The sequence below is a fragment of the Nicotiana tabacum genome, chromosome 13, assembly GCF_000715075.1.
Source record: "Nicotiana tabacum cultivar K326 chromosome 13, ASM71507v2, whole genome shotgun sequence".
Lineage (NCBI taxonomy): Eukaryota > Viridiplantae > Streptophyta > Magnoliopsida > Solanales > Solanaceae > Nicotiana > Nicotiana tabacum.
The window spans coordinates 61521256-61534603 of NC_134092.1; the positions used below are offsets into that span (position 1 = coordinate 61521256).

A 13348-nucleotide genomic window follows, 5' to 3' on the forward strand; every position below is an offset into this window, starting at 1 on the left:
TAAGGTCACCACGAGGAGACCTATTAAGTGGGAAGAAATTAATTTTTCGACTACTTGGACTTTGGATTCGGTTATATGCCCTAGTCAGATTACTAATGCTGTCAGTAATACGGAATATTCTCATATTACTCAAAATCCGGATAGTAGGATTTGTATTCAATTTGATGAAAATAGTTCCACTTATAATAGGCAGCCATTTTCTAATAATAGACTTTTGCCTGTTATTAGTCCTAGTTATAATAGGCATTCATTTACTAATCATAGACTTTTGCCTGTTATTAGTCCTAGTTATAATAGGCATTCATTTACTAATCATAGACTGCTGCCTGATATTCAACATATTTCACCTGTTGAACCAATCTATAGACCAACTAGAAATCGTGCTGCATCTTTACATACAATTTCTATCAAAATAGGTGATAAGCCAGTTGAAAGGGTTAAGATTAACCCCCAAATAAATATTGTTCAGGATAGTGATAATATTTCTGATAAGGATATTCCTCCTGCATCCGAAATGGATTTCAACCCCAATGATGTTTAATGATCCCACACCAAATAGATTTTAGTCCAGGGTCACAAGCAAGAAAGTATATTCAAAAAGAATTTTTTTATAATAAATGGAACCGGTTTAAAACTTGGTTTTTTGATACTTATAGTAAAGAGGATTTAAATAATATTTCTCAAGAGTTTTATGAAACTTGTGCTTTACATAATTAAATTATGTATTTTGTTCCTTGGTTTATAACCACTTATTTACCGCTTTATATAAAAGTTTTAGAAAGATCTTATAAATATGGAAGTGGCAATATTACTAAAGCCATATACCCTTCTCAAGCACCTTTTGTTTTACCAAATAATACAGGTATTACATTTACTGCATTTCAAAAATTTATTGATGAAGATGTTGCTGCAGTCAGAATCGCAGAAATTAATAATTTGATTTCTCAAAATAATTATTTGAGTTTATATGTTAAAGTTTTGGGTGAACAAATCAGTTTTCTTAATAAAAAACTTGATGAATTAACTGTTTTTATAAAAGATATGAGTACTAGCAAGAAGACAACTGATATTGCCTCTACGTCTGGAAGCAAATCAGAACCTCAAATTGTTCGTACTCATGTTCAAAGACACCCTGAGATTCAGGATTTTAAATTTAAATCTTTAAATGATTTAGAAGAACTTCTTGATAGAAAGTTATCTGGTTTAAATATCAAACCTATTGATTTATCAAAAGATTTTGCTGATAAATTAGATACCACTTTTGATTATAAAAATGAAGTTTGGTCAGAGTTTAATAAACTCAGAGGTTATCCCAAAAAGAATAGTAAGTATGCTGATAAACCCAGAATGCAAACTTATTATTATAATCGTCCTACTCCTCAAGATGTTTTAATAGAGGAACGTGATTGGAATCAGACTAATACGTCTTATAGTGGTTCCAAAATTCATGAATGGAATCTTGATAGTTTGACTGATAGACAATTAACTATTCTTGTGCATAGAATGCTTATGTATGCAACTATCTGTAAAAGTGTGAAAAATATAGATAGAACTATTTGCAAAATGATTGTTGCAGGTTTTACTGGCCAGCTTCGTGGCTGGTGGGATAATTATTTAACTGCTGATGAAAAGGAAATGGTTATTAATGCAATAGCCACTGACGAAAGAGTTGATAATTTAGGCATGGCTCTAGTGAAAAATAGAGAAGATGCTGTTTACACCCTTGTTCTTACCATATTAGAACATTTCAATGGTAGATTTACCAATCAGAACGAGATTGTCCGTACTCTGCTAAATGGCCTTAGATGTAGGACCTTAAGCGAGTTTAGATGGTATAAAGATAATTTTATGAGTAGAGTAATGGAATTACCCGAAAATAAGTATGAACATTGGAAAGCTAAATTTATAGATGGCCTTCCCTCCTTATTTGCTGAAAGAGTTAGAAAAAATCTAAGGGGTAGCTATGGTGAAATTTTATACAAAGATTATATCTATGGAAAATTGATAGGAATATGCACACAAGAAGGATTAAACTTATGCAATGAGTTAAAATTCTCCAGACAGCTTAAGATGGATAAGCTTAAGGAGAAAAATCAGTTAGGAGACTTTTGCACCCAGTTCAGTTTACCTGAGACTTCTATTCATAAGAAGAAGAAACACAAGTATCATAGATACCCTAACCCAGACAGTCCTTATAAGAAAAAGAGATCAAGATATAGGTCCAAAGAAGAGCGTGATGCTAACAAAGCCCATCGCAAGTCTACCAGATTTACGAAAAATAGGTCCAAGCGAGATCTTGCTGATATTAAGTGTTATAAATGTGAAAATTTTGGCCATATAGCTTCAAATTGTAAGCTTCAAAAGCTAAAAACCTTAGAACTAGATGAAGAGTTACGTGATAAGGTTTATGGTTTATTATACACCTCTGGATCAGAATCTGATTATTATTATTCTGAGTCAGAATCTGAAATTGAAGTAGATTTACTTGATTTATCTGATAGTGATAAAAATATTGATAATACTTGTACAGCTTGCAGAGGTAATACATGTACCTGTGATGATGATGAATTTTATAAATTGCAATCTCAGTTCCAAGATTTGAACATGAAAACTATTACATCTGATAATGTAATAGAACTTTTAAAAGAAGTTACTGATGATAAACTTCGTGAAAAAATTATAAATTTGGCTACAAGTACTAGTTCAAGTTCTTCAAAACCTTTTGAAAACTCAAAAAAGAAATTTGAATATTCTGCTCCTTATTCTTTATTAGAGGTTAATAACCATCTTTTAAATAAAAGTACAACTCCAGCAAGAAATTCTTCTTTCGATGATTTAAAAGTTGAAGTTAAAAACTTGAAAAGAGAGATCAAATCTCTTAAACAAAATCAAATGATTTGTGATCATAGGATTACTCAGATTGAGAAAATCAATTCTCCAGCTGAGAAATCTGACGATAAAAACAAAGGTATTTCTGAAAATGATATTGAAGAAAAATCTATTAAAATTGATTCTCAACATGATATATTTTTGGGAATGATGCAAATTGTTACTGCTCATAGATGGTATATTAAATGTACTATTCTAATTGATAATAGTTTTTCTATCACAAATATTGCTATGATTGATAGTGGAGCTGATGTTAGCTGCATTCATGAAGGTTTAGTACCTACTAAATATTTTCAAAAAACTACTCATATGGTAAAGTCTTCTTCAGGACATGCTTTAGACATAGAGTTAAATTACCTAATACTGGTATTTGTCAGAATAAAGTCTGCATTCCTCACTTCTTTTTCTTGGTTAAAAATCAGTTATACCCTCCAATTATACTTGGAACACCTTTTATTAATGTTATTTATCCTTTAACTAGCATAAACTCAAAAGGTTTTACAGCTAATTATAAGGATAAAAAGATTAGTTATACTTTTGTTACAGATCCAGTAACTAGAGATATAAATTATTTAATTGATATGAAGCAAAGACATATTGATTCATTACAATTAAAATTATTCAGTATGAATATATTTGATACTTTGAATTCTATAAAAGTGCAGGAAAAGATTAAATTAATTTTCGAAAATATTGCTATTGATATTTGTGCTGAGCATCCCAGTGCTTTTTGGAATAGAAAAAAGTATATTGTCTCTCTTCCATATGAAAATAATTTCTCTGAAGATGATATTTCTACAAAATCTCGACCTTGTCAGATGAACGCCGAATTATTAGAATTCTGCAAAAAAGAGATTGATAACTTGTTACAAAAGAGTTTGATAAAACCCTCAAAATCCCCTTGGTCTTGCACAGCTTTTTATGTTAATAATGCTGCTGAAAAAGAACGTGGTATTCCTAGATTGGTTATTAATTATAAACCGTTAAATAAGTTTTTAAAATGGATAAGATATCCAATTCCCAATAAAAAGGATTTATTGTCAAGATTATATGATGCCAATATATTTTTTAAGTTTGATTTAAAATCTGGTTATTGGTAAATTCAAATATTTAAAGAGCATACTTATAGAACTGCTTTTAATGTTCCATTTGGGCAATATGAATGGAATGTTATGCCTTTTGGTTTAAAGAATGCCTCTTCTGAATTTCAAAAAATCATGAATGATATATTTAATCCATATCTGAATTTTATCATTATTTATATTGATGACATTTTGATATTCTCCAAAACATTTGAAATGCATATTAAGCATTTAGATATTTTTAAAAGAATTGTTATACAAAATGGTTTGGTTATTTCAAAATAAAAAATGAGTTTATTCCAAACTAATATTCGATTTTTAGGACATTATATCTGTTAAGGAAAAATAACTCCGATTCAAAGATCTATTGATTTTGCTTCAAATTTTCCCGATATTATTACTGATAGAACTCAGTTACAAAGATTTTTAGGAAGTTTAAATTATATATCACCTTTTTATAAATATTTGTCTCGTGATTTAGCTCCCTTATATGATAGGCTAAAAAAGGATTATAAAAACCCTTGGACTAATAGTCATACTATTTTAGTTAAAAATATTGAACAACGTGTTAAATCTTTACCTTGTTTAACCCTTGCTAATCCTACATGACAAAAGATTGTCGAGACAGATGCGTCTAACATTGGTTACGGAGGGATTTTGAAACAGATAAATTCAAATAATAATCATGAATACTTGATTAGATTTTACTCTGGAAAATGGTCTGAAATCCAGAACAAAAATACGCTACTGTGGCTCATGAAATGTTAACCATAGTTAAATGTGTTTTAAAATTCCAAGATGATTTATACAATCAAAAGTTTTTGATAAAAACTGACGCACAATCTGTTAAATATATGTTTAACAAAGATTTTAAACATGATGCCTCAAAAATGATATTTGCAAGATGGCAGGCTCAATTCGCCCCCTTTGATTTCAAAATTCAATACAAAAAGGGAATTGATAACTCTCTGCCAGATTTCTTATCTCGTGAATATTTGCAGGATGGAACCCCCATGGGGCAGAGGTAGAGGTAGAGGAAGGGGAAGATCATCCCCACATTCCCAAGGAAGGACATCGCCTTCAGGATCGTCATACGGATCCACATCAAACTCCCCAGTTATACAAATGGGAAGAAGAAGCTTGACTAATGAGAAGATATCTCTTAGAGGCGAATCCTCAATGATAGGACCACCCATTCACCTGGAAGATATTCCAAAAGACAGTCTGTTATACGCACATTTACAGGCATATTTGACTGCTCAAAAGCGAAGTGATACTTTTGCTTCAATTACAAAAGAGGACAATGATGATATCAAGTCCTATGAAAAATTGCCTAAAAAAGAAATGATATTTTTTTTGGAGAATTCTGAGATACAAAGAAAAGATGAACCCTGGAAGATATTCCAGAGATACTTGATAAATGGATTATATTATCCGGTTGAGTCATACAAAACCCGTTCTTATTATGAAACTATTCTCACAAGTACAGGCAGTGCAGAATTTCAGCACTTTTCTGATTATAGCACAGACGAAAATGTTTATAACTTCTCAAAAATCATCATCAAACAGATTATATCCGTTGAAGACTGGAAAATATCCATAATGAAAGAAAGGCAGATAAGCCTTAACAAGTCCCGTATAAATTTTACCTATTGGGATTATATCCAGGCCTTTGATAAAGTGCTCTATTACAATAATGATAAACATAAGCACACTTGGTTCATAAAAGTGTGTGCAAAGATATTTGCAAAATCTATTCCTAATTGGTTTTTAAACTGATGGTCATACCACGGTCCGACAATAAAGATATTACCCGAGCCATTTCTTATGTTATACAAAGAATGGACGAAAGTTTCACCAGTTCTAAATGAGTTATACCACACAGATCATATCTGTTACTTAGAAAAGATTGATAGATATATTTCTTCCTAGAATTCTCTATTTCTTGAATTCATAAATGGACTCCGGAAATAGGATTCACCGAGGAACAAATTTCTTTTTTATACAAAACCTTTTATAATAATTTCTGGGATAAACTGATGAAAAAGGATCCTAAAATAAAGACGTTATACGGTCAAGAACTCTTGAATTCCATTAAAATAAAAATCCAAAAATATTCCAGCAACCCTCAGAAATAAAAAATTGACGATAGCTCAGTGCAGCACATTGCCAGAAAGATCTCCTTTCAAGAAGGGAATAAAGAAGAAATAATTAATGACTATTTGGAAGAAGTAAAAAAAAAAATTTGCTTCGTTCTATCAATCAATATGAGAAATCAGACACTTCAATGCAAAGTGAGACCAGCAACGATGATATCGCAGATGACTCTCAACCTATTGAATCAGAGAAGATATTATCTGATGAAGCCTTACAAGATGCGGAAGAATTCCTCCGCAAAATGAAAGAATTAGAAAAACGACCAGCACAGTGAAGCCGCCGGACCCCAGTCGCTAGTAGAAACACTGTTCATCAACAGTAGAAACACTATTTTATACAGTAGAAACACTATACAAGGGACCCAGTGGGACCCTTTTTACTGTTTAAAGATTCTTTTCCTTTTTCTATTTATAGGTTCATTCGTTCAGAGAGAAGAGGAAGCCGAAAAACTCTCTCTCTTAAATCTCTCTCTCTCTCTCTCTCTCTCTCTCTCTCTCTCTCTCTCTTTCTCTCTATTGTAAGTTTGTAAGTACTACTTTGTAATCGAAGATCAAGTAAATAAAATCTCAAGTTCTTCGTACTCAGGCCTTGCATCCCGGCCTCATAAGGTATTTATTCTTACTTATAGTATTTCTTCTAGTCTCTCCTCTCTGGTCGTGACAATGTCCGGCTAAGAGACTTCATATCTATGTTGAATATCTAACTTCTCTCCTATATAAACCATGAAAGATCTGGCCTCTATCAAAATATAAATAAATTTTATATATAGTTTCTTGACTTGGTTTCGAGATGGTGGTACAGTCTAATATAGCATTACTTTTATTGGCTTTGCCTTAGTGGCTCCGTCTAGCCAGTCGTGAACCTTAGCCCGTTAAATGGAGTTGAAAAGGGCATCTTCTTTCACGGTTAGAATTGCTAGATACATGGGCTCAATGAGAGTATGTATTATATTAAGACAGACCCCTTGCTTGAGTAAAAGGTTGAACCTTCCATATAGTCATCAAAATATATAAAAAATTCTTATATATTTCGACTCTTATCTTTACTGGCCGTGCGGATTACCGCCAGTCTTTAAACGTAAGGATACTGAATTAGCTACTTAGAAAGTCTATAAGAGATCTTTAACTGGTGGAAACCTCAGTGGACATATAAAAGTCAGCTGAGGTGCGAAATAATTCCAGTTCCTGTTAATCCGGTGATCTCTCGGACTGACTAAATTAGTTAATTTCAAATAGCTAGATTGGGATGGCCGTGCGGACTACCGCCCGATAATACTAATAATAATAATAATAATAATAATAATAATAATAATAATAATAATAATAATAATAATAATAATAATAATAATAATAATAATAATAATAATAATATAATTTTTCATGCTAGTTTCTCCTAAATCCATATTTCAGAAACATATCTATGTCGAATATTTCATATCTATCTCATATATACCATGAAAGTACCTAGGCTCTGATACCATTATAACAGGATCAAGTGGCGGGCGGTAATCCGCACAGCCTTCTCAACTAAGCTAAAACAGAAATCACTGTTTGACCGGGAACTGGAATTGTTTCGCACCTCTGCTGACTTTTATATGTCCACCGAGGTTTCCACCAGTTAAAGATTTCTATTTTAACATATTTGAGAATTCTTAATCTAGCTAATTTAGTACCCTTATATTTAAAGACTGGCAGTAATCCGCACAATCAGTAAGGATATAAGAATTGAAATATACTTGAATTTTATATGTAGTTTAATGACTGTATGGAAGGTTATAACCTTTACTCAAGCAAGGGGTCTGTCGTAATATAATACATACTTTTATTGAGTCCATGTATCTAGCAGTTCTAACCATGAAAGAAGATGCCCTTTTTAACTCCATAATCGGGCTGAGGTTCACGGCTGGCTAGACGAAGCCACTAAGGCAAAGCCAATAAGAGCAGTATTATATTAGACTGTACCAACCATCTTGACACCAAGTCAAAACTCTATATATAAAGTTCATTTATATTTAAATAGATGCCGTCTCTTTCATGGTTTATATAGGAGAGAAGTTAGATACTCAACATAGATATGAAGTCTCTTAGCCGGACATCGTCACGGCCAGAGAGGAGAGACTAGAAGAAAAACTAACTAAGAAAGAAATTAGTACCTTTTGGCCGGGATGCAAGGCCTGAAGATGAAGAACTGAAAACTTTATTTACTTGTTCTTCTTGTTACAATCAACAAACTACAAACTCTTAATTACACTTTGAAGAGAGAGAGAGAGAATTCTAGAGAGAGAGGGTCTCCGTTCGCTTCTTCTTCTTCTGAACGAATGAAACGTATAAATAAAAAAGAAAAGAATCTATGAACAGTAAAAAGTGGGTCCCGTGGGTCCCTGTTACAGTATTTTTACTATACAAAATAGTATTTCTACTGTTGATGAACAGTGTATCTACTGTTGATGAACAGTGTATCTACTGTTTGAGTGGGGTCCAGCGGCTTCATTGTGCTGTGGGTCCGGCGACTTCACTATTGTTTGTGGGGTCCAGTTGTTTCACTGTGCTGGTCTTTTGTCTGATTCTTTCATTTTGCGGAGGAATTCTTCCGCATTCTGCAAATCTTCATCAGATAGTATTTTCTCTGATTCAAAGGGTTGAGAATCTTCAGCGATATCATCGTTGCTGGTTTCACTTTGCATAGAAGTGTCTGATTTTTCATATTGATTAATAGAATGAAGTAAATTTCTTCTGACTTCTTCCAAGTAGTTGCTAATCATTTCTTCTTTATCTCCTTCCTGAAAGGAGATCTTTCTGGCAATATGCCGTACTGAGCTATCATCAATCACCTCTTTCTGAGGTTTGCTGGAATATTCTTGGATTTTCGTTTTGATGGAATCCAAGAGCTCTTGACCATATAATGTCTTTGTTTTGGGATCCTTTTTCATTAGTTTATCCCAAAAGTTGTTGTAAAAGGTCCTGTATAAGCACGGGACTTGTTCTTCGGTGAATCCGACTTCTGGAGTCTATTTATGAATCCAGGAAATAGAGAATTCCAGAAAGAAAGAAATTTGGTCAATTTTTTCTGGGTAACAGATATGATCTGTGTGATATAAATTGTTTATAAAAGGGGAAATTTTTATCCATTCTTTATATAACATGAGAAATGGATCAGGTAAAATTTTTACTGTCGGACCGTGGTATGACCACCAGTTTAGAAACTAATTAGGAATAGCCTCTGCAAATATCTTTGCACATACTTTAATAAACCAAGTATGTTTGTGTCGATCATTATTGTAGTATAACACTTTATCAAATGCCTGGATATAATCCCAATAGGTGAAATTCATTCGAGATTTGTTAAGGCTTATCTGCCTTTCTTTCATTGTGGATATACCCCAGTCTTCAACAGATATAATCTGTTTAATTATAATTTTCGAGAAGTTATAAACGTTCTCATTTGTGCTATATCCAGAAAAGTGATGAAACTCTGCACTGCCAGTACTGGTGAGTATTGTTTCATAATAAGAGCGGGTTTTGTATGACTCACCCGAATAATATAATCCATTTATCAAATACCTTTGGAATATCTTCCACGGCTCTTATTTTCTCTGAATATCAGAATTTTCTAAAAGAAATATCATTTCTTTTTTAGACACTTTCTCATATGACTTGATATCATCATTGTCATCTTTTGTAATGGAAGCAAAAGTATCACTTTGCTTAGCAGAAGTATCTTTCTGTTTTTGAGCAGTCAAATATGCCTGCAAATGTACGTATAACAGATTATCTTCTGGAATATCTTCCAGATGGACGGATGGTCCGATCGATGATTCTTCTCTGAGAGATATCCTCTCATTGGTTAAACTCTTTCTTCCCATTTGTATAACTGGGGAGTTTGATGTGGATCCGTATGACGATCCTGAAGGTGATGATCTTCCTCTGGACTGTGGGGATGATCTTCCCCAACCTCTACCTCTTCCCCTACCCCAGGGGGTTCCATCCTATAAATATTCACGAGATAAGAAATCCGGCAGAGAATTATCAATTCCCTTTTTATATTGTATTTCAAAATCAAAAGGGGCTAATTGAGCCTGCCATCTTGCAAATATCATTTTCGAGGCATCATGTTTAAAGTCTTTGTTAAACATATATTTAACAGATTGTGCGTCATTTTTTATCAAAAACCTTTGATTGTATAAATCATCTTGAAATTTTTACATTTTACTATGGTTAACATTTCATGTGCTACAGTGGCGTATTTTCGCTGGGCTTCAGACCATTTACCAGAGTAGAATCTAATCAGATATTCATGCTTATTATTGGGATTTATCTGTTTCAAAATCCCTCCGTAACCAATATTAGACGCATCTGTCTCGATAATCTTTTACTATGCAGGATTAGCAAGGGTCAAGCAAGGTAAAGATTTAGCACGTTGCTTAATATTCTTAACCAAAGTAGTATGACTATCAGTCCAAGGATTTTTATAATCCTTTTTTAGCCTATCATATAAGGGGGCTAAATCACGCGACAAATCTTTATAAAAAGGTGATATATAATTTAAACTTCCCAAAAATATTTGTAACTGGGTTCTATCAGTAATAACATCAGGAAAGTTTGAAGCAAAATCGATCGATCTTTGAATAGGAGTAATCTTTCCTTGACAAATATAATGTCCTAAGAATCGAATGTTAGTTTGGAATAAACTCATTTTTTATTTTGAGATAACCAAACCATTTTGAATAACAATTCTTTTAAAAATATCTAAATGCTTAATATGCATTTCAAGTGTTTTGGAAAATACCAAAATGTCATCGATATAAACAATAATAAAGTCTAGATAGAGGTTGAAAATATCATTCATAATTTTTTGGAATTCAGAAGGGGCATTCTTCAAACCAAAAGGCATAACATTCCATTCGTATTGCCTAAATAGAACATTAAAAGCAGTTCTATAAGTATGCTCTTTAAATATTTGAATCTGCCAATATCCAGATTTTAAATCAAATTTTGAAAATATATTGGCATCATATAACCTTGACAATAAATCTCTTTTATTGGGAATAGGATACCTAACCCACTTCAAATATTTATTCAAGGGTTTATAATTAATGACTAATCTAGGAATACCACGTTCCTTTTCAGCTGCGTTATTAACATAAAAAGCTGTGCAAGACCAAGGAGACTTTGAGGGTTTTATCAAACCCTTTTGTAACAAGTTATCAATCTCCTTTTTGCAGAATTCCACTAATTCCGCGTTCATCTGACAAGGTCTAGATTTAGTAGGAATATCATCCTCAGAGAAATTATCTTCATAAGGCAGAGTTACAATATGCTTTTTTCTATTCCAAAAAGCACTAGGATGTTCTGCACAAATATCAATAGCAATACTTTCGGAGATCAATTTGATCTTTTCCTGTACTTTAGTAGAATTCAAAGTACATACTAAACAATTCTAACTGCAAAGAATTAATATATTTCTGCTTCATATCAATTAAAGCATTAATATCTCTAGTTACTGGATCTGTAACAAAAGTATAACTTATCTCTTTATCCTTATAAGTAGCAGTAAAACCTTTCGAGTCTATGCTAGTAAAAGGATAAATTGCGTTAATAAATGGTGTTCCAAGTATAATTGGAGGGTATAACTGGTTTTTAACCAAGAAAAAGAAATGGGGAATACAGACTTTATTCTGACAGATACCCGTATTAGGCAATTTATACTTTATATCTAAAGCATGTCCGGATGCAGATCTAACCATATGAGTAGTTTTTTGAAAATATTTTCGTAGGTATTAAACCTTCTTGAATGCAGCTAACATCTGCTCCACTATCAATCATGGCAATGTTTGTAATAGAAAAACTATTATCAATGAGAATAGTACATTTGATATACCATTTATGAGCAGTAATAATTTGCATCATTCCTAAAAACATATCATGTTTAGGATTAAAACTAATAGGTTTTTCTTCAATATCATTTTCAGAAATACCTTTGTTTTTATCATTAGATTTCTCAGCTGGAGAATTGATTTTCTCAATCTGAGTAATCCTACGATCACAAATCATTTGATTTTGTTTAAGAGATTTGATCTCTCATTTCAAGTTTTCAACTTCAATCTTTAAATCATCGAAAGCAGAATCTCTTGCTGGAGTTGTATTTTTATTTAAAAGACGGTTATTAACCTCTAGTAAAGAATAAGGCGGGGAATATTCAAATTCTTTTTCAAAAGGTTTTGCAAACTTAGGACTTGAATTAGAACTTGAACTAGCAGCCAAATTAATAATTTTTTCACGAAGTTTTTCATCAGTAACTTCTTTTAAAAGTTCTATTACATTATCATATGTAATAGTTTTCATGTTCAAATCTTGAAACTGTGATTGCAATTTATAAAATTCATCATCATCACAAGTACATGTATTACCTTTGCAAGTTGTACAAGTATTATCAATATTTTTATCACTATCAGATAAATCAAGTAAATCTATTTCAGCTTCGGATTCTGACTCAGAATAATAATCAGATTCTGATCCAAAAGTGTATAACAAACCATAAACCTTATCACGTAACTAATCGTCTAGTCCTAAGGTTTTCAGCTTTTGAAGCTTACAATTCGGGGCTATATGGCCAAATTTACCACACTTGTAACACTTAATGTCAGCAAGATCTCTCTTAGACCTATTTTTGGTAAATCTAGTAGACTTGCGATAGGCTTTCTTAGCTTCTCGTTCCTCTTTGGATCTATATCTAGGTCTCTTTATCCTATAAGGACTGTCTTGGTTGGGGTATCTATGATACTTATGTTTCTTCTTCTTATGAGTAGAAGTCTCGGGTAAACTGAACTGGGTGCAAAAGTTCCCTAATTGGTTTCTTTCCTTAAGCTTATCCATTTTAAGCTGTCTGGACAATCTTAATTCATTGCACAGGTTTAACCCTTCCTGTGTGCAAATTCCTATCAACTTACCATAGGTATAGTCTCTGTATGAAATTTCACCATAACTACCTCTTAAAATCTTTCTAACTCTTTCAGCAAATAAAGAGGGAAGGCCATCTATGAACTTAGCTTTCCAATGTTCAAGCTTATTTTCTGTTAGTTCCATCACTCTACTTATAAAAGTATCTTTATACCATCTAAACTCACCTAAGGTCTTACATCTAAGGCCATTAAGGAGAGTACGGACAGTCTCATTCTGGTTGGTAAATCTACCGTTGAAGTGTTCTAATATAGTAAGAATAAG

General features: G+C 32.5%; 1 protein-coding gene across 1 annotated transcript; it reads left to right on the plus strand.

Moving 5' to 3' along the window:
* Positions 1 to 1041: 1041 nt before the first annotated feature.
* LOC107780792 (uncharacterized) lies at positions 1042 to 4999 on the plus strand. The gene is made up of 5 exons (XM_075228800.1): positions 1042 to 1435; positions 1577 to 2429; positions 2844 to 3010; positions 3649 to 3854; positions 4973 to 4999. Exons 1-5 carry the CDS (start codon positions 1042 to 1044, stop codon positions 4997 to 4999), a joined length of 1647 nt encoding a protein of 548 aa, XP_075084901.1.
* The last annotated feature ends 8349 nt before the right edge of the window (positions 5000 to 13348 follow it).

Excerpts from the sequence above, each read along its gene's own strand:
- LOC107780792 (XM_075228800.1), top strand. The coding sequence starts at position 1,042 with ATGAGTACTAGCAAGAAGACAACTGATATTGCCTCTACGTCTGGAAGC. Across the intron at positions 3,011-3,648 it reads AGAAAAATCTATTAAAATTG|TTCCATATGAAAATAATTTC; the intron begins ATTCTCAACATG and ends ATATTGTCTCTC. Across the intron at positions 3,855-4,972 it reads AACGTGGTATTCCTAGATTG|GATGGAACCCCCATGGGGCA; the intron begins GTTATTAATTAT and ends GAATATTTGCAG.